At 37.7% G+C, this 21,567-nt stretch overlaps 1 protein-coding gene across 1 annotated transcript; it reads right to left on the reverse strand.

Annotated features, from left to right (window-relative positions):
• Positions 1 to 18,939: 18,939 nt before the first annotated feature.
• On the reverse strand, positions 18,940 to 20,870 carry LOC144712439 (EIN3-binding F-box protein 1-like). The gene has a single exon (XM_078586711.1). The coding sequence runs from the start codon at positions 20,679 to 20,681 to the stop codon at positions 19,071 to 19,073; it is 1,611 nt and encodes a 536-aa protein (XP_078442837.1). The 5' UTR covers positions 20,682 to 20,870; the 3' UTR covers positions 18,940 to 19,070.
• Positions 20,871 to 21,567: the final 697 nt, after the last annotated feature.

The raw sequence follows: 21,567 nt of genomic DNA on the forward strand, positions 1-21,567 counted from the left end.
AAGAAGAAAATTTTCAATTTTGTCGTTTTGTTCCTTGGCCTGCGCGGGCATTTATTGCAAAAAAGGCTCCCTTTTTTCGATTCATCCACATTGCCCTTCCCCTAAAAAATTGAGAAATCAATTCGTTAGTCATAACTGCAATCATGGCTTTGCGAATAATGAAGTAATGATAGCTCGGTTGAATGATTTGCTGTTGCCAATCATCACCGATAGCTGTGATTCGTCGTCGTTCGGGGAATCAAATGGTGACACGTGGCGGCACATTAAATAAAATAAAAGCCCAAAAAATAAAATAAATGTATATTTTGACTTAGAAAAGTCATATGTTTCCAAATTTAGTGTCTAGAAATTCCATAAAATTGTATTATGTCTCAAAAAATTGTATTTCCTTAAGAATCCATCATCATAAAAATCCTCAAAAATACATTAAAAAGCAGAAAATTCAGAACATCATTCTAAAATTAGGTTTTTATCATATTAAAGCTTGATAACATGAAAATATAAGTAATTTAGTACAAATAAACATGTAAATATGATCAGATTAAGTTGCTAAAATTGCATGCTATCAATATGCTACAAGAGTGTCACCTATCTACATAAGTATTTAGGGTCAACGACTAAGGGACTTAATAATGGTGGGTTATAACTAATAGTTTAATTCAAAAGAAAAAACTTCCCCGCTCCAGTCTACTAAGGCCAAAACATGGGATACTTCTCTTTGACAATAGCTTGAAGATGATATTGAGTAGTGATCTTATGTGTAGTAAACTTTATTTCATGGAAACCAAAATTACAATTATTTAAATGACCCTCCCCATCACTAGTGATTTCCTTTAGGCGCCTAAACCTTGACAAAAGATTATGCTGAATGAATTGAAGTATTATTTTATGATCATTCAATCTGGTAGGGGCTTTCTTAACCTTCTAGACATGTAATTTGCCATCAAAATAATATGTTCATGACTACCATAATTCATAAATGGGCCCATGAAATCATTTCCCGAACGAATATTTCTACCTCAGTGATCGACTGTAGTAGCACGCATTTTGTCTTTTTCATATTCACAGATACTTAAAATTTTAAAAAGTACAGGAGAATTAATTAAAAGAATCATGGAATTATGTTGTCCAAAATATACAGAAATTGATATTTTAAAAGCTCTTATTATAGTTACATCATTATTTTTAAAATACTCCAATTGTCCTCCTCAGGTAAACCTATCTTTAAATATTTTTTATCCCTCCATGAAAAAATGCAGGCTCATCATTAAATTAGACAGATATATAATTTGAAACTAATAAATCAGTATAGGTCAAATCATCTTATAGTTTACCTATCACAATATAATTTACTGTGTTTGCAAACCATGTTAGGGTTATATCTTTAGTTCCTTTGATTTATTCGTCATGAAATGCATTTGGAGTAGGGGTAGATAAGTCAACTTAATATCTGGAAAGATAATCTGCCCCACTTTGATTTCCAAGTCAACTCTTGGATCTGTAAAATCCACTTCCTATGCCTTGGTTTTGTTGCTTTCTTTCAAAGAAAAATATAAATCCCAATTATCAGAAAATATTAGTTGTTTATTATCTAGATACTAGTAAAAAAATTTCTATTTAGTAAAAAAATCTATTACTGGAATAATTTGCATGAGCTTATCCTAAAGTAGTAGCAGATGACAATTGGAATCTTGTCAACAATTAGACCTTAAAAAATGCCAATTGCAGAATCAGAAGCATTGCATACTAGTTCAAAAGGCTACATTTACAATCCTGGAAAGTTGGATAGAGCCCCTTCAATATGCAAAAGTTATTTATTATGATTTTCATGTAAAATGAAAAGCAATGTCTTTAGAGAGAAAATATGTCAAGGGTTTGGAGATTGTCCACCTCTAGCCAATTGATAACATGATAAATGCATGTATATTTCCATATATTTTAGAGTTTTTGGTATTATTAACTTAGAATTTATCATGTTATCACTTGAATTAACTAAATATTTATGGACTACCTATAAATTCTATTTTTATACATTATCGTTATTTTTTACTAAACTCCTTGACATCTTTGAAGTCAAGAAATTTTATTACTGATGAGTATTCTATAGTTTCACATGTGAATAAATTTACAGGAATGAGAAGATGGTAACTCTTAAAGAGTTGAAGAATCTTTGGGAGCTTAGTGATTCTACAAAGGGGCCTGAAAGGATCAAGTGGAGTTGTGGATCTTCAAAAGAGTAATCAGAGGAAGATGGGCCACTACCTGACCTGCCCATTGGGCTCTCAAAAGCCTTGTAAAGAAAGAAGATAAAGATTACAAGGGGAGCTCTCAACCAATAGAGAAAAAGAGGCAAAATGGCAAGAAAAGAGAATAGGAAATGTCTAAAGGGGTATTTTAGTGATTCTCCTAATATATAAATACACTTTTCTCCCTCATTTCCCCTCATTCTGTGCGTGCTCTAGCAAGTGGCTTTCCAAAAGAACAAGGCATTTTTCAGAATCCAAGTTTTTCAATGTGCTTAATGTAAGTTTATTGAAATTTTCTCTTAATCCCATCTCTTGTTTGCATTGAAAAACGCCTGATCCTGAAAGAATATAAGGTTCCAGAATTGAAAGGAAGCATTGAGGGCTCAATAAACTTACATTGAGGTTTTAGGAACTTAGATTTCCATTTTTCCCATCATTATCCATCCATTTACCCTTAAAATCCATCATTTTCTAAGTCTAAACAATCATTTTCTCTATTTTCTCTCTCTAGAATTGGCTCTTTCTCTCTATACCTTCATCCATATCCTAGTTACTCCCCTATAAATTTCATAAAAAATATCTATCTCAAACTCGATCTACCCTCTTCTTCATTTTCTCTCTCTATCTCCTCATTTTGACATTTTCTCTCTCTATAATCGGTTCTTTTTCTGCCTAGATCTATATCTGTATCCCTAATTCATAATCTCATAATTTCAAAAAAATCATCTTCATTTACACCTTCAAATTCCATCTCAAACTGTCGCTACCACCTTCTTCATTTTCTCTCTCTATTTTCTCATTTCAACCTTTTCTCTCTCTAAACCAATTTATTTCTCGCTCTAAAATTTATTCCTGTCTCTCTCTAGATTATCTATCATTTCCATTTCAACCCCAAAAAAATCTCAAAGAAATCCTATTAAAAAAATCAGTTTTATCCTTTGAAAAAAATAATTTTCCCCCAACCACTGTTGCCATGCGCTGGCGTGCGGTGTCATGCAGCACTTGTGCAGCAGGGACACTACTTTGCCTGCCAGTTCACGCATGGGCAGCGCATGCGACTGCAGGGCATAGGGGAGCCATGTGCAGGACATAGCCAAATCAGCTAAGTCCTGACCATATTGGGCCAAGCCCAATAGGGCTTGGCCCATTTGGCTAAGTCCTGACTTAGCCAAATTGGACTGAACCTCAATGGGTTGACCCACTAAAGCCTGCCCTTAATGGGCCCGACGAGGTCCGCTGGCCCATCCGGTCTGCCGCTGCTGCAGCTCCGCTGCCGTCGCCACATAACCCCCCCCTTGTTATGCCGCTCAGCCATCGCCGCTGCCATGCCGCCACCAGGCCACCGCCGCCGCAATCGCTCTGCCGCCGTTGTCGGCGATTGCCAGAGTAGGTTAATTCTCTATTTTTGGCATTTAAAAATCAGTAAAAATCATAAAAATTAGATAACATTATTTTCTGCATTTCAAAATCGCAAAAAATTAGGAAATATCTCAAATTTTAATATACTCAATTTTTAGTGATTTTAACATATAAAAATAATAAGAAAATATCTAACTCTCGTTTTTAATATTTCATTGGTTTTTGGTGTAAATTAAGTTTAATAAAATTCTTAAAATATTTAATTTTGATTTCTGTTGTTAATTAAAATTAGGAAAATTAGTTTAAAATATTTTTCTTGTTTTTTGTATTTCTGCTTCAATTTATATCATAGGAAATTATATAAATTAAGGAAATTCCATAAAAATCCCAGAAATTGTGTTTTCACTTTTAATTTTATTTTCTTCATTCAAAGCTTGAGAAAATTCTGAAATTAAATGTCTGCCTCTCTATGGATCAACCCCTTGCCCTATATTAATTATAGAGTACTTAAGTGGAAATTTTCATAAATATTTTGGATCAAGTCTGAATTAAAACAACGCCATAAAACCCTAAAATTTGGACTCATCACCCATCCTTGTTGATATGATGCCAAAACTATTCCCCCATTCACAATGAAGTGAGGCTTTTCACAGTTGAGTGCCAGATGTTTCTCATCTCATATTTTCATAAACCTAAATAACCTAAAATATCCATAAAAATCTCCAAAATATCACGTAAGAAATCAAACAACATAAAATCATAGATAATCGAACTAAACTTCTTATAATGAGCACAGATTCTCCAACTAGAAACTATTCTGATATACACTTACACATTTTTTACAATTACTCATGTGTTATCCTATATTGTATGAACAAGCTCACCAAAGTTACATCTGATTTGCCATGATAAATCCAGCTTTCTTCTATTTCATAATTTCTTTCTTCACAACCTCAAGCATATGAAGGCTTATTCTCATGACTTTTATGCTGGATTAGGATTTCCTTAGAGAGAAATTTTATCCTTGAATTCTTTGTTTATGTTTCATTAGTTTGGATATAGCCAATTTGAATTTATTGCACATAATTTTAGCTCAACTATTCCGTAATCCAGATCTGTGATGGCCTTGGTTTCAGGAAGAAAATGCTTGCCCAAGATGATGACTTCATGAATCAAATTTTCAATGTTTTTAATATATGCCATTATGAAATCCGTAAGAAATTGGAAATTTTCCATTTTCACTATCATTTCTTCTAGCTGTGCATTAGGTTTTCTTGATAGATCCATCAGCTTTGTCTAGTCCTAAAAATGTAACCATAAATCTCAGATAATTTATTTATCAAACAGGGCTTTAGGCATGATATTTAAACTAGATATAAAATATAAAAGGGATCTATAAAAAACATTCATCATATTTCACACCTACTTCTTTAAGATTTCGTTTTAGGAATCTGATTTTTTTAAACTGAACTAATATTCTATATAGATGCGAATTAATTTTACATAGAATAAAAACCAATCATACATTCTATATATCGTTTAGTATTCATTGACATAAGTTTATCCTTTTAATGAACTTGTGATGGTAGTACTTCAGTCGAATTGTAAATGCAATGACTAGTGAATTATTACAATCTTGTAATAAAATAATAGTTAATAATGATTCTACAATAGTAATATGATCACATGGAATGTAAGGTTAATTATTTCATATCTATTAAAAATGTGTGTTTAATTATGATTCTATCATAATAATATGATCACTTTACTTTGAATGATGATTGATGGATTTTAACAAATATGATGTAATGAAGTCGTTGGCCAGATAATTAAATATGAGCCAAATAGCTCACTTATTATTTTCCAAGGCATTATTAATAACTTTGAGGAGAAATAAGGATTTCATCATTGACCATAACCTAATTTTCTAGGGATTTTTATACAGATGAAAGATTATATTTTGATGGTAATTGATTGAAACAAAAGGTTCCAACAAATTTTTAATAGACCCCTTTTTAAATTTTATAGTATGAAATGTAGCCTTGCATCCCAGTGCTATCAGCTCAACCTAAAATTGGAATAAATTAATACACTCTAATAATAAATAAATAGGGTTAAGGTTCATGACATGAAAATAGGGTTAGGCATTTTTAATGATTTTTGGTAAAGCCTGACAGAAATGATATAGTGAGTTCAGGAATCACGAGTATACCAAACTTTTGGTGCTGGGGTCCCATACCAAAAACTGAAGATTTATGTATAGGCATCAATTTTGATTGGGGAATTTTGATACATTTAATACATGGTCAGAACTCAAGATTAAGTTTTAGGTCAAAATCATCTGAATAGCTTTATTAGCTATTATTAAATAATAATAATTAGTTGAAGGACAAAGGTATACATGAAAAATATTCTGTTTTATTTCAGATGCATAAGTAAATGAAAATTTTATTTTGGAAAAGACATTATTACTTAATCTCAATTTATTATTTTATTTTTATTTTACCCTCAACAAGAAGTAACTGTTACTTAAGCGTTGCAGGGGCATTTTAGTAAAAATAGTGAGAATCTTAAAAATAAAGGAATAGACACAAAATTAAAAACATATATAGAAGGTTTATAAAAGAGAGATCTGGGAAGATTCTCTCTCTTTTTGGCGATCTTGGCACTCTCTTGTTGGCGATCTTGGCACTCTCTCGTTGGCGATCTTGGCACTCTCTCTCATTGGCAATCTTGGTACTTTGTCTCTCGTTGACTATCTTAGCACTTTCTCTCTCGTTGACGATCTTGGCACTTTCTTGTTGATGATCTTCGCTCTCTCTCTCTCTCTCGCTTGTTTCGTTGTATCTCTCTTTCTCTCTGAAATTCTTCGAGAAGGAGGATGTACGAGCTGAAGCACGGATTGAGCTCCAGAGATCTGAAAATACTGAACGACAAGAAAAAAAGAAGTTTGTGAAAGAGGTTAGATTGTGTTTGTTTAGCCAATTTTGAAGAAGTGAAGAATATTATGCCTTTATTCCTAATATTCCATTCTACTCTAATTTGAATATATGTGGTGTCTTGATTCACCCTTAAGAAATCATAAAGTATCTAACGAAGATATGTTTGTTGCATTTTACAGCCATGAACATTATTCTAATGAAGACAACAAAAATAATGAATCATATATTAGCATAGATTCTTCGATATGAATTATTTGTAAAAGATATGTCTCACTAAGATTAGATGCATGTTTGTGTGTAAATTCTGAGAAATATTATGAATTATGGGGTGAAAAAAATCAACATGATATGTTGAATGCTCCAAAACAAAAAGTTGAGATGGGACTACACTTGATTCCATACTGATGTTGGTGCAGTGATATGGACTTCTATACTCCATTTCTTGTTGAATCTCCAATTGATTCTTTTTTTTTTTAATTCGTTTCTGGTTCTCTGGAGTTTTTTCTTATCTTTGAATCATACAATTCATCAGATCAATCATATTAATGTTAAATAGACCATCATAACTGAATGAAAAGCATTGATTGAACCAACTTTGAAAGTAGTTTAACTTTTTTGAATATAAGATGTTATCTATTACATTATGGCCTGAAATCCAATCACATATGTCCATTAAATTAAAATTTCTTAATTATTATTCTCAAGTGATGTTTAAAATGAATTCGTTGAATACATGCAATGACCAAGTGAATTCTGATGAGACCCTAATACAAACATCACTGGTCTTTAAACATGTATTCTTAATATTCCTATTCAAAGAATATTCCAGGAGGGCATTGAAATATCTATACATGATAGCATTGTCTAATCCCATTCATATGATCTGTATGGCTGGTCATGTAGCCGCTACTGTAGAAACACTCAAATAGAAAGAGGGTGATCTTTAGTGGAAAGAGTTCTCTGAATTTATCTGTGTGAATCCCAGATGGTTAAAAATAGTTTTCAATCGGGTTGATTTAGGACATGATTGTGTCAGTGGTCCTTAGGCATAAGATACAAAAGATGGATGATTGTACTTGGACTATGAACTACAAGTTCCTATCATGAAATTCCAACCTGTCTTAGTTCTAGTGCAGCAAGAAGTTCACAAAGATAACTGTGTGATCAAGATGAGACTGTCTGCTATTGGTATCAGATGACAGCTCAAAGAAGACGATAAGATGAAGTCCTTGGCCATGGTAGTGGAATACCATAGAAGTAGATTAAAAGAAGAGAATCCAATGCTCTAAAGATCTCATGGATACATTTGGAGCCCGGACATGTGAACAGTTGAACACTTGAATATGACCTAAGATACAAGTGATCACTGAAGTTCTTCCATGCTTGAAGATATAATAATTTATATTTTTTTAATTTTAAGATCTATATATTATTATTATTGGTGTAATTTATTTTGGATTGTTGATTGATGCCTCAAATCCAAACCTTACATTCTTACAATAAACTTTTCTTCTAGTATGTAACAACATTATTTTTAGGTATAATGATCGAAACAAAAAATTTTGTCGAAGAAAGAAAAAATAGGATTCAAGGGATTTCTCCATTGTAGATTAAATTCATTATTTTTATCATGATTTCCATGATTATCATGATCATATGCTCCATAAAATGCATTATGATACAGATTTCCCCATAATAATTTGTCTTTATTCTTTTACATGCACATGTTTCTTATTAAAAAAAATATAAACACAAAGCAGGTAAAAACATACTAAACATATATATAAATTATGATAATCATGCAAAAACAGATATTCAACTAGAAAACAAAGAAATCACCTGGTGGTGCTTTCTCTATTTGGCCCATCAAAAAAATTCTACTTTCATTGTTAACTCAAAAGAAAACATGCAAAACAGAAAATTTCCAAACCAAGAAAAATAAAACATTAGTCCACATTCTTGTGGTCTTATGCTGTTGTTTAAATTAACAGGTAGTCACCAATATTTAAAAATGATTTCACCTTGAATACTAAAAAATTAATACATGGCATGGGGTTGATGCACATTAAGGCCGAAAATTGATATTTGAATTTTTCCAAGGATTAGAAGTGAACAGAATCAACTCCAGATACATAAATAAACTTCATGGATTTTTTTAGAATTTTCATAATATAGTAGGAATTATGCTCAGGTAAAAATTCAACAAGACTAATACAATATTTAATTTAATATTCCCTAAATTTATTATATAATTTTAATTTTTTGAGATTTTAATTTAACTAATATCAAATATACATATTTTAAAAAATATATAAATTTAACATTTTTACAGAATTTATTTCAACCTTAAGAAAATTAGAAAATAAATTATAGTATTTTAAGTGATTTTGCTAAATCCACATATTATCATTATAAATCCACACATTACTGATGAATTCAAACTTAGGGGTAAAATTACATTGCTGTGAAGTTTAGTTAATAAATAAAATTTATGTAAAATTTGCCAACTAACAATTTATCTATCTAGTGATGAGAAATGGTCATCTCCACATGGAACGGATCACCGGAGATAACTCTCTCCTCACAGAAATTAATACATATAACATAAGAAATATTGATAGAACGAAGATAGTCATCATAGATAATAATATCAGTTATTCAAGAAGAATGGGAAGAGCATCATACAAAAAGTGGGCTGTGATCGAAGCCAGTGGAAACTAGAGAGAAGGATGAAGGAACTCGGGACGAAGTGACGATTAAACAAGATGAGAACTAATTGGTGATGATAATAAGAGATATCAATTTTAGGGTTTATTACTGAAATTAGGGTTCAGTATGATACAGGGGAGTTTGAAGGCGAGAGGTGTTGATTGTACGAGACATGGTGATGAAGGTCGTGGAAGTAGGAATAGAGTAATTTAAAATGGAGGAAGTTAGTGATTTAAGTTTTCTTATATAAATAGAGAGGGGACACGTAATATGATCATGACCGTGTAGGTGATATGTGAGGCAGATGGTAGATGATGATAGATAGGGATGATGATGGACGTTGATGGATAGGAATGATGGATGATCTACCTAAATGAATGTGTTGAATAATAGTGTAAGGCAAGATACTAACCTTAGATCCCTAAGTTCTGTAGGGATCAAGGCATATTTCTGATGCAGATGAGACTCCCCACTTCTCTGTTGATCCTCTCCAAGCACTAAAGACATCAAGAACGCCCTTGATAGACTGTTAACACTTCACATTCTTTCAATATGGAGCTCAAAGATATTTTTTTACATATATCAGGAGTTCGATATATAGATCCAACAATATGAATGGATAGAGTACATAAACGTGACACTACCCTTAATTTTTCAGCTCAACCAAACTTCTAGATTATTAGATATCAAGCCTAGAATTTGGAGGATTCCTGGTCATCGATTTAATCCAAAGATTTCTTTTTCCTAGTCCTCGTTAGCACAATAATGTCATTAGGGTAGGTTTTTGACTCACCATGGTGTTTAATGCAATAAATGGCCATATTTGTCCTTGTCACTTGTGATGAACAAATCTGATTCCACAACTTCTCCCATGCATAGAAATGACAAAATGTAGGAATCAGGGTATTTTCACACTACTAATTATTAAACAGAAGAGAACGTGTGACGTGGTGGCATGTTAGTGTGTGCCACATCAGTGTCCTCTCTCTACCTCTCCGATCAATAAATGACACATCTGCGTTACGTGTGCACTTGCATGCCACGTGTACACATGGTGCCATGTGTACATGGCACGTAATCGGGCGCCACCACTTTTGACCAATCAAAGGATAGAAAATAATGATTTAAAATTGTCATTTGACTCAGCCCTTGCACTAAATTTATTAAGAAAAAGAGTTTCTTTTTTATTTTGCCATGTAAACCCTGTGATTAAAAAAACAAGAAAGAGAGTTGTGAGTAATAAATGCCATTATCACATATCTAATAACGATGCCATAACAGTTAGCAAATAATGATTGGCTGGTGTAAATCATTAAAGAGGTTTAATGATTTGTTTTTGCCAATCATTAAACCTAATCATTGGTTGGTCACCATTGAATGAATTGAATAGTGACACGTGTCATGGCGGAAATAAAAGGCCCCAAATATCTCAGCATCCCTATGAAATTAAATATAAGCCTGAAAAAATATAAATAAATATCCATTCAGCCTTAGAAAAATCATATATTTACAAGTATAATGTCAACAAATTCAGTAAAAATTTTATTCTGACTCATCAAATTATGTTCTTTCATAATTTCATAAAATTCACAAAGTTAGGGAAAATGAAGCAAACTCACTGGTCCCAGCTTTTCGCTCCCCATTCCATTAATTGGACACGCCATTAGACACCAATGAGTTTCTATTTATGTGCTTCCCAGTCTCTAATCATATGCTATTCCTCGTCTTCAACTCTTTAGTTGGATCAGGACCAGGAAGAAGGGAATGAATAATTCAGTTTGTAGCCATGGCCACATCACCTATGTCATCAACCAATAAGAACTACTATAACTATAGAATAGTAAAAACCTGACAATTACCCTATATTCCCTATGAGAATTAGACAGCAAGGATTCAATACAGGATTACAGATAGACGGATAGGATTTAAAAAACACAGGATAAATCTAGCAGTAATTATTCAATCTAGATAAGAAATTACAATGGTCATACTATTGAAACTAACCGTTACGTATTTTTTTATTACCTACAAATACAAACCAATCTGTCCATGAAATTTTCCAGAATACAACGACTCTAACTACTTCTTGGTGCTCTCTTATCTCCTTCACCTTCCCTATCTTCATTCTTCTTGTTACTGTCTTCAAGATTTCTCAGAAGGGAGTCTCCTCCTAATCTAGAATTTGGGATTGTTCTCGCAGAAGCCTGTGGGTAATGGACGCAATGGGAACCGGGATTGGTCTGCAAGTTCCAAAAACCACTAGAAAATGATAGAGCCCTTCGTTTAAGCTTCCATCTACAAATGATCTTGGAATGGAAGAGAAAGGAAAAAGAGACAGTCCTTTGGAGAATTCTTCTCGCAAGAATGCCAGGAAGGACTGGAAGGAAAAATCATCACTCGGGTCACCTCTGAAGTTTGTCTCGGGCTTCCATGGAAGGAATCTGAGATAAATCCACCTCGTAAACTCCAAATATTACTGTTGTTACAGTGACCTGTTTAGGCAGGTAAATCTGAGATAAATCTGATGTAATCGTCTGATTTTCTTCATTCTTCTACATGATGTATTCTCTCCAAGGAAATCAGGAAATCGAAAACAGATATCATAGAGCCCATCTCTGTCAATTATTTTGATTGTTCCTCATTTTTTTGCCGTTATCATGTATAAACCTGTTGAAAGTCGTTGAAGAAAACAATGACCCAAGACGCTACGGTAGAAATGCGGAATCAACTCGGATGAGATAAATGTGTCGGCGTATAGAGACAGATAACAAGAACCTCTTTACGTCATCGGCGTGACGTCAACGTCCAAGGCTCTCGGTGCACAGCACTGGCTTCTCGTGTGGTGCAGCAGAGCAACTCCTTCTTCAACTCCCAAGCCAAGGGAGTGACCACCAAGGAGTGATGAAGACAAACCAAGGGAGAGAGAGAGAGAGGAGACGAGAGGAAGAGACAAGAAGAATGAACAGAAAACTCATATGCATATCCATTGAGAACAGGCTTGCCCTCTATATATAGAGAGGGCCAGTTACATGTTCAGGGAATATGAAAGGTCTGGAATATGAAGAGCCTTGAACCTTTTCATATCCCCCAAACCAAGCCTTTTCATATTCCCCACAAAGAGACAAGAGAGGAGGGTTCAGCCTTTTCACATTCCCCTCCTTTATTGAGGCTTGACTAGTCAAGCCCCCCCTCTCCACATTCTCGTAATGTGGGGGCTGACAAACCCCAACAAGCTCCACCTTGGCAGACACCCCAGTCGCGCTAGGTGTTCTTGTCGCTTTCCCACATCGCAGGCGCTCCACCTACAGGTCCTATGATAGCCATTGATTACAAGCAATCCAAAGGCCAAGAGAGACTATCGGAGTACAAACCAAGCGCTTTTCTACTGAGATACGCGCCCTTCATTTGCTGTATAAATAGCGATAAATTAGTTGACAAAGAACATCGGTTGTACTCACAGACTAACAGGTTTTCTTTCTCGAAGGTGCAATGGAGAAACCACAGAGCTGCGGAATTTGCACCAAGAGTTTCAATAGCGTGATGGGCTTGCGGGGGGCACATTGGATGCCACACGAAGAAGGAGAGGGAGAATCTGAAGAAAAATACATTGAGAGAATGCCAACTTCGAGCGATTGCTAATTATCTGTCCTCTGTGAGATCAAGCTGGACAAGAGAAGGAATAAGAAGCACGTGTAATGAAGTTACCGATGAGTTTACCCCTGCTGTGTCCGATGAGAATTCTTTTACCGAGGGGACGGGAGAAAATGAACCTGATGTGGGTGAGTTTTCATCCCGAATGCAACTCCGGCCATGAAGGGCTGGAAAGGAGATGAAAATTGGTAAGTGAATGAAAATCCCGATGTAGATGCCGAGGATATTTGCAGGAAAGAAGGAGCTGGGGCGGAATTCGAAGGCACTGCCCTTCCCTTTGTACTTTTCCAATTCTTCTTACTGTATTGAATGTCATTGATAAAACATATACTTAAGTTTACACGGGAAGAGCTTTTATGGTCTCTTCTCCACAGAGAAGAGAACTAGCTTTATGCGTTTAAATGGTCTCTCTCTCTGTCACACTCTCTCTCCCCCTCTCCTTCTCTCGTTCTTTATTTCTCTCTCTTTCTCTGTCCCTTCTGCTCCCTCTCTCGCTCTCTTTCTCTCTTTCTCTGTCCCTTCTGGGCTCCCTCTCTCGCTCTCTTTCTCTCATTCTCTTTCTCTTTCTATCCCTTCCTCTCTCTCTCGCTCTTTCTTTCTTTCTCTTCCTCTGTCCCTTCCGCTCTCTCTCTTGCTTTCTCTCTTAATCTCTTTCTCTTACTGTCCCTTCCTCTCTCTCTCTCTCCCTCTCTCTCTCCCTGTTTCTTTCTCTCTCTGTCCCTACTGCTTTTTCTCTCTCTCTCGCTCTTTCTTTCTCTCTCTCTCTCTCTCTCTCTCTCTCTCTCTCTCTCTCTCTCTCTCTCTCTCTCTCTCTCTCTCTCTCTCTCTCTCTCTCTCTCTCTCTCTCTCTCTCTCTCTCTCTCTCTCTCTCTCTCTCTCTCTCTCTCTCTCTCTCTCTCTCTCTCTCTCTCTCTCTCTCTCTCTCTCTCTCTCTCTCTCTCTCTCTCTCACACACACACACACACACACACACACACACTCAGATAGCCGTTACAGAATCTTGTTCTTCATCTTGAGATCGAGACAACGTATATATTCGCAATTGAATCTTCAATCTTAAGGTGATTATAGTCTAATATAAGTCGAATTTCATGGTACATTGTGCATGTTATGTTTCATCGAACCTAATGATTCAACTTCATTTCTTAAAGATATGTTCTTGAAAAAAAGCATTTTTCTTGATATATCTATGTCCATCATCTTGATGTATTTGATGCAATCCGTAAATGACTACCAGGATGTTCTGTTCCCAACAATTACAAGGAATTGGTAAGCCGGTTAAACCTTCAATTTCATGATCATAGACGTTCTTGCCAAACAAAGCTTTATAGTTTTTTTTTGAAAGATTTGTTTGTCAATATCTGAGGACAGTGTTGCAGTTAAATCTGGCAGAATGAGATCAAAACATTAGTATATTTGGATGGATGTAAGATTCAAATCATACGTATTCGGTGACCTGACCATCAGCTCAGGTTAATCAACTAAATGGGCATGCAGCCAACCAAGTCAGCTTAATGTTACATAATCAGCATCTGGAGCAGGAATTAAGCTGAAAATGATGATTCACTCAAAAATTTTTAATTATTGGACATAAATCCCATCCCAAGAAGTGGGTAATAATTACATTTGAAAGCTTATCAAGATCAAACGCCTAATGATATTAGAATTCTAAAAGAATTTACATTTCATTTTATTAGAATATTATGTGAATGAATAAATATATTCAAATACAAATGTATAGGAAAATACATAAAATGTCAAGTAATTAAATACAAATGTATAGGAAAATACATAAAATCGACGCATTTGGCTTTGCGCGAGCAGTCCAAATTTGACTGGGTAATGGTCTACTGATTGGAAATTGACCGGATGACTCTGGTGGGGGAAAAGAAACAACATCTCTTTCCCCTACCCCCACGGTGGTTTCAGCCAGATCCCTTCCATGGGACTTTGGGAATTATCTCGGGCCTGGTTGAACCACTCCCGATCAAGGGGGTCAACGAACCCGACTACTGAGCACAGGGTTGCACCCGCAGTCCTCCCGGATGCCCAGCGTTCTATGTGAACATGCTAACGGGTCTCTTGCTGTCGACCCCTACGGCGCGGTCAAGCGCCCCTCAGTCCAACCACTCCGAGCCCTCGTGAAGCAATACACCGCTGGCCAGTCATCGCTCGCATTAGCTGATCACCTGTCTGTATCGATTCTTGATCCAGTTTTACTGTTGAGATTAGTGTATCGCTTGAGCCACGCAGTCCCCGATCCTCTTCTTGCCCTCGCCCTTGCCTCCCAACTCCCCCTATTGCTCATGCATCAGTTGAGCCGCCGATTCCTCTCCGACTCCTCTCCACCGCTTCGCGCACCAGTCACTGTATCGACAAACAACCTACACAACGAGCCACCCGACAACAGGGTACGTCCTCTCTCTGCCACTTGTTATTTTACCTTCTGTAGTATACTCTTGTCTTGACTCCCCCATGCTCGGGATACGTAGGTGAGATAGGAAAGAATTGAGAGAAAACTACGAAAAAAAGTGAGCATCTTACCGGTACAGACGAGTCCGTCCGTTACGTGTGAGCCCTACGGATTGGTTCCGTTTGGTCGTAGACGTTTTCGTCCCTCCGATGAGGTTCAAGAGGCCACGGTTGCCATCACCCGCCGACCTCCTTCGGAGCACGGAGCTTGGTATCTCCCTCGAGTCGGAACCTGCACGTACGACACCTAGGACTCATTCATCGTGCATCGTAGTTACATATACCCGTTACGATTTATCTATCCATCGAACAACGACACTATCCACGTCTGATGTCACTATCTAGGTACTGATCCATCTTCCTCGGTACTGACCAGACGACGTACACGATGACGTGTTGCATCAAATCGGTATCAGAGCATCATCTTTATACCCGCACGGACGACGACACTGCCGTCATCATTCATCATGTTGAGATTTTAAATTTGTTAGAAACAAGCAAAATATTTTAGAATCAATATGTCCAAGATCCTTTTAATCTTGAGGAGACTTATCATTCTAATCATCTCCATTCAGGTCGTGAATCACCTCTTGACCCCAAACTTGCTAAGTTTTTTGCATGTCTGTTCTGTCAATCTGCAAGACCAATATTTCCTAAAATTCATAAAATACCCTTAGAGATATATATAATGACTTATTAAGCTTATTTAATCACAAAATAAATGTCCGAAAAGTCTTAAAAATCATAGTGGATTGAAGGAAAATCCCATTTCATGCATAATATTTTTGAATTAATAATCAATAAATAATATGGAAATTTTTAATTAAGAATAATATGAATATTATTTGTAATTGATAACACCTGTCATTTTAATTATAGTTCAGACCATCAAGTAAATACCAACACTTAAGGAGACATGTGCTTGATTTCATCATGTAAATTCCATTAGGTTAACATATTAATAACGATTTGTGGATGAATTTTTAAAGTCATGAATTATTTTACAATTTTTTGAAGTTTACTATTTATTTATGAATCTTTCGACTCAAAAGGAATTAGTATAACATTTTAGTGAGTTAATTTGAATTACATGACTTTTGTTCGTTTGATTCTGATTTACAGATGGAATTAGAAAACAGGAAGAGCTCAAGCAGAACCCAACGAAGACCTGGATCAGAATAGGAAGCTAAATAATCATAGCGGAGCAGAAAAACCCAACTTAACCCTCTTTGGAGACCATGTCAAAATAAATCAAGTTTTGGCATACTAAATCCATAATATGACTTTGGGAGCTCATTTCCAATTGAAGTCTGAATTTAACACATATCAAACCCTCCTACTCCCTAGATTCAGATGCAATGGTTGAACAATTGGGCACTTCTATTCAAACTTCTATTTCTTATTTTTGTATCCCACTTTTCACGGATCCATTCTTTTACTAGAGAGTACCACATTAGGAAATCAGCAAGACAGATCTACTGAGCTAGAGAAGAGAAAAAACAACTCAATCTTGAGCCCTGACTGATGTGAAAGCAAAGGTAGAGTATTTAATCTAAGTCTTCATCGTATTTCTCTCCTCTTCCTTATTATTTTGACAGATAGCAAGGATCCAAATATTTCCAATACCATCAACCACATCCCAATTTGTATTGTAATAAAGTTGCAACACTTTTTGTCCACTGCACACAGGTGCCCAACTTAACTGTCTGCCATGTGAAACCACCTGCCATTTTCTTCTATGCTAGTTCCAACCGCCTATAATTTTTGGCATTGGTGCCACCAAATCATTACCAGGGGTATAATTAAATATATTTAACCATTTCATTCAATTGTTGTCTTAAATTTTCCCAAATGTTTTCAAAAAATCTTTTCAATTTTGAAGATTTTTTTTAAAATAAAGTGTTGTTTTATTTGTTTAAATTTCTTTTCACTTTTGTTACCATTTAATTACTCACAAAAATAAATCCCAAAAATATAAAATAAAGATCCCTTACTGTGTGCATGTACTCTTACTTCCTGCAGTAAGAAGAAATTATTGTAAAAATTATTGATCGCATCAGAACCTTAAAAAAACTAGTTTAGCCACACATTATGGTTTATCAATAATGCCTAAATTTTCCATTGAGGTTACATAAATGCTATGCATGGAATAATGCTACTTTAACCACATATGCGTGGTATCATGCATTATAAGTATATTAAGTGGGATTGGTCATCAAAGGAGGTCAAGACCAGTAAGCATGGGAAGAAAATATTGACATCGATCATCTGGCTCATCAATCACGGCATTTTTGTATTATTCCCCTTTACTTTGGTCAATTTTTATGGGATTTTATTTTTAATAAATATAATAAATTAATAAATTTCAGTTTGTTATTTTTCTTAAATATTACTGGTGGAGTCCTAGATTACAGTATTTCTGAATTCTTTATATTATTAAATAACAAAATCTGGCACGATTTATTATATACACGGAAATATCAGTTCATTATTAATGTTTTTGATATGATAAAATTATTTACTTTTTTAAAACCGACCAACCCAAGTTGATGCACTGGCCTTCCGGTGTGGTAAATCAATGGACCAATCATGACATTACATGTGGCTCTCCAAAGCAGCCACATGTATACACGGAAATATCAGTTCATTCTTAATGTATATGATATGATAAAGTTATTTTCCTTCTTTAAAGCCGACCAACCCAAGTTGATCCACAGGCCTTCCGATGTGGTACATCAATGGACCAATCATGATATTACATGTGGCTCTCCAAAGTAGCCACCAAACCAAACGCGGTGGCTTTGAATGAAGGATGAAATTTCCAAAAGCTGAAAAAGAGAACGCAACAAAGACTGAGTGAACGAGGACAAATGCATGAATGTGAAATATTGCATTGATTGGCCGTGCGCAAGCATGAACGTGGAGAGAACTCAAATTGCACCAGGATTCTTCGTTTCTTCTCGTTCTCCATCCAGCACACCAGACAATAATTTACAACCCAATTAAAAAAATATAAAGAAGAAACAAGAACAGAGGATAAATGTTTCTCAGGGTTCTGCCCAAAATAGATGCTGCATGTAGGTGATATCCTCAGGCATAAGACACATCAACCCATTATTAAAATTTAATTTAATGATTTTTTAATGAAATTTTAAAACATCTGTGAATTGGATTGTATACCATTTTCCATTCTGGACATCATTTGGAATCCGGACATCAGGGGGTTTGCCCGTCTCCGATCTAGACAGTTCCCAAATGGGATGAATCTTCATCTTTATTGACTTCTTATCAGATTCAGATTCATCTTGACTCCGCTCCTAAAGTCGCGCCTCAGTTCTGATTAAAATCAGTGATTATCCGCTCTCGCTCGTAAACGCCCCTAAAGTAGCGCCTGAGAACGTTAATCTTTCTGAGTCGGGGCCCGGCCTGGTTCGTGTCGTTCTAACTAACGACGGTCACAGTATACGATCACGCGAAGTCCAACTTCAATTTATCAAACCCAGGTTCATCTTTGTGGAAGTAGACGGTTGATGTATCAGACTCCCCAATAATAACAAGAAAGCAAATATATGCATTAATGAAGTTTTCATTTACAGGGGACGAACCATAATGCCCCATTAACGCCAATAAACCATAATGTTCACTCCTCTACCATGCAAAGTCTATCACGCAAATGACGACTCTGTTATCACTAGGAGATGAGATCGCACCACCAGAGAGCCCGACCGATGGCGGCGACGGCAGCGGCGCTGAGCCCTTTACAGTTCTTAAGACTAAGGCCAGAGAGGTTTCCTTGCAAGGCCATCTCCTCCAACCCACGCAAGCTCTGGTCGGTAATCCGCCCGCACCGGGACAGGTCCAGCTCGACCAGACCCAAGCAGAACAGCCGAACCAGCCTCAGCCCATAGTCCGTCACCCCGTCGCACCCGTCCAGCGCCAGCCGGCGCAACGACCCCGCGCCGACATGCACCACCGCCGCCACGCTGCGGTCCGATATCCCCGAGCACTGGCTAAGCTCCACGCTCCGCAGCCCGCCCCACCGCGCCGCCGCGATCAAGCCCGCGAACCCTCGGTCCGAGACCCCGGCCAAGCCCACAAGCTCGACCCTCTTCAACCGCGCCACCTTCCTCCCCAACGATAACAAAAACTCGTCGCAAACCCTAGCGCAACGCTTGATCGCCACGGACCGGAGAAGGAGGCGCCGACACGTGTCCGTCTCTCCCTCTACAGCTCTTCCGACTGCATTACAGTCCACGAGAGAGAGAGATTTTAGAGAGAGAGAGAGGTTTCCTATGGCAGCCATTAACCCTTCTGAGGTAACTTCATGGCACTGGTCGAGCTCCAAGGTCTCGAGCTCCGTGGCTGCTTTACTTAGCCGCGACAGCGCTTGGTCTGTGATCTTTGCTTTGGAGAGGACGAGGCTTCTGAGCTTGGGGAAAGCTTGCCCAGAAAAGAAGAAGAAGAAGGCGTCGTCCACTTCTTTACATGACCTGAGCTCGAGCGAGCGGAGGTTTCCGGCCATGGCGAGAAGCTTAAAACCTGTCGGAGAGAAGCCAGAAGAGTTGCAGAGGGATAGAGAGAGAAACCCTAACGGGAATCTCTTAGCCCGAGCGGCGACCGCTGCCAAAGAGCCGTCTCCAATGGCAGTACCGCTTATACGGATCTTGGCGAGCTTTGGGAGGGAAGAGAAGAGAGAAATGAAGCCGGGGTTTGTGAACCGAGGGCAGTTTAACAGGGTTATACGCTCGAGGCTAGGGCAGAACTCGGAAATGGCTCGGAGAGAGCGGTCGGTTATTAGAGGGCATTTGTCCAGTCGCAGATATGATAGCTTCGGGGAGTTTTTGGCTATGGCGATGAGGCCTTGGTCGCTGATGAAGGGACAGTTCCAGAGAGAAAGAGTATTGAGAGAGTAACAAGCCGGGGAAATGGCTGTTAGGCCCAAGTCGGAGACTGTGGAAGCTCCGATGTGGATCTCCGTTGGCGGGCCGCGGTGGGTCGATCCGACGGCCATGGCGGCGAGGCGGATGTCAGTGGCCTTGGTTCCGTGTAAGAAGCGCGGCGGTGCCCTCGCCGTGCCGCTGTCTTTTCCGGCGAGTTGGGCAAGAAGAAGAAGCCATCTCTTGGAGACGGCAGCGCAGGTACAGCGATCTTTGGGTGAAGGGAGGAAGATTAAGATGTGCGCCAAGCAGTCATCCGGGAGGAGGCAGAAGAGATCCCGGTCGTCGGATTCTTCTGCCATTGACGGTGATCTCTCTGTTCTTCGTTTCTTCTCCGGTCGAGCCCTCTCACTGTTCTCGCGCATATCTCGTTTAAGGTATAGAGAGAGAGATGGGGAGACGGTGTAGTATAAGTGGAGAAAGAAAGGGGAGGGGTAGCTGGCGGGGAAGAGAGGACTTTTAAGTAGAGGAAGAGGGAAAATATTGCCCAGGTTCTCTTCACAACCGTGGATCTCATCATGCCAGGGCCGCTGATTCGTTAATCCCGGAGCTTAAACACTTGGAAAGTGGGAAATCGGACAGGAGGACAAGGATTGTTAATTGTATCCCTAGAGAGAGAGAGAGGGAGAGCTCTGACCACGTCCACTTATACTAAGATTCTGGTAGTTTCTCTCTCTACCGCCCCAGGGAACGGGTGGGTGCCCTTGCATTCCGAGTCCCTCTCTGTTTAATGACAATCAGTGGACTTGGTCAAGCACAACGTTCTTCTCTCTTTCCAACTCATACCCAGTATCTCTCTCTCTCTTCTCTTCTTCTCCATCAGTCCAACTGTCTGCATCTCTCTTCGTCGCGGTCGGCCGCCCTCATACTCCCTACCGCTAGTTTTCTCGCTCTCTCTCCCTCTCTCTTTCTCCCTGTCTATCTCTCTCTTTATGTCCCTCATTGAAAGTATAGGTATATCTCTTTTGTGGTGTCTATCTCTTTCTCTGTCCGTATCTAGCCACCTCTTCAAATGAATATATCTTTTTCGGTCACTATCTTCTTCTCTGTGTATTATCTGAGTACCTTCGCCCCCTCGTTATATACCTCTCTAGACCTATCTCTCTCTGCTTCTCGCTGGCACTCTTTCCCTCTCTCGTCTCTATCTCGTCCTCTCACCCTCTATATATGTCTCTATCTTTACCCCCCCACACACACACTCTCCCTCTCTCTCTGCCTATTTCTCTCGTCTTCTCGCTCACACTCTCCCTC

Source organism: Wolffia australiana, chromosome 14, assembly GCF_029677425.1.
Source record: "Wolffia australiana isolate 7733 chromosome 14, ASM2967742v1".
In the NCBI taxonomy this organism is placed as follows: Eukaryota; Viridiplantae; Streptophyta; class Magnoliopsida; order Alismatales; family Araceae; genus Wolffia; species Wolffia australiana.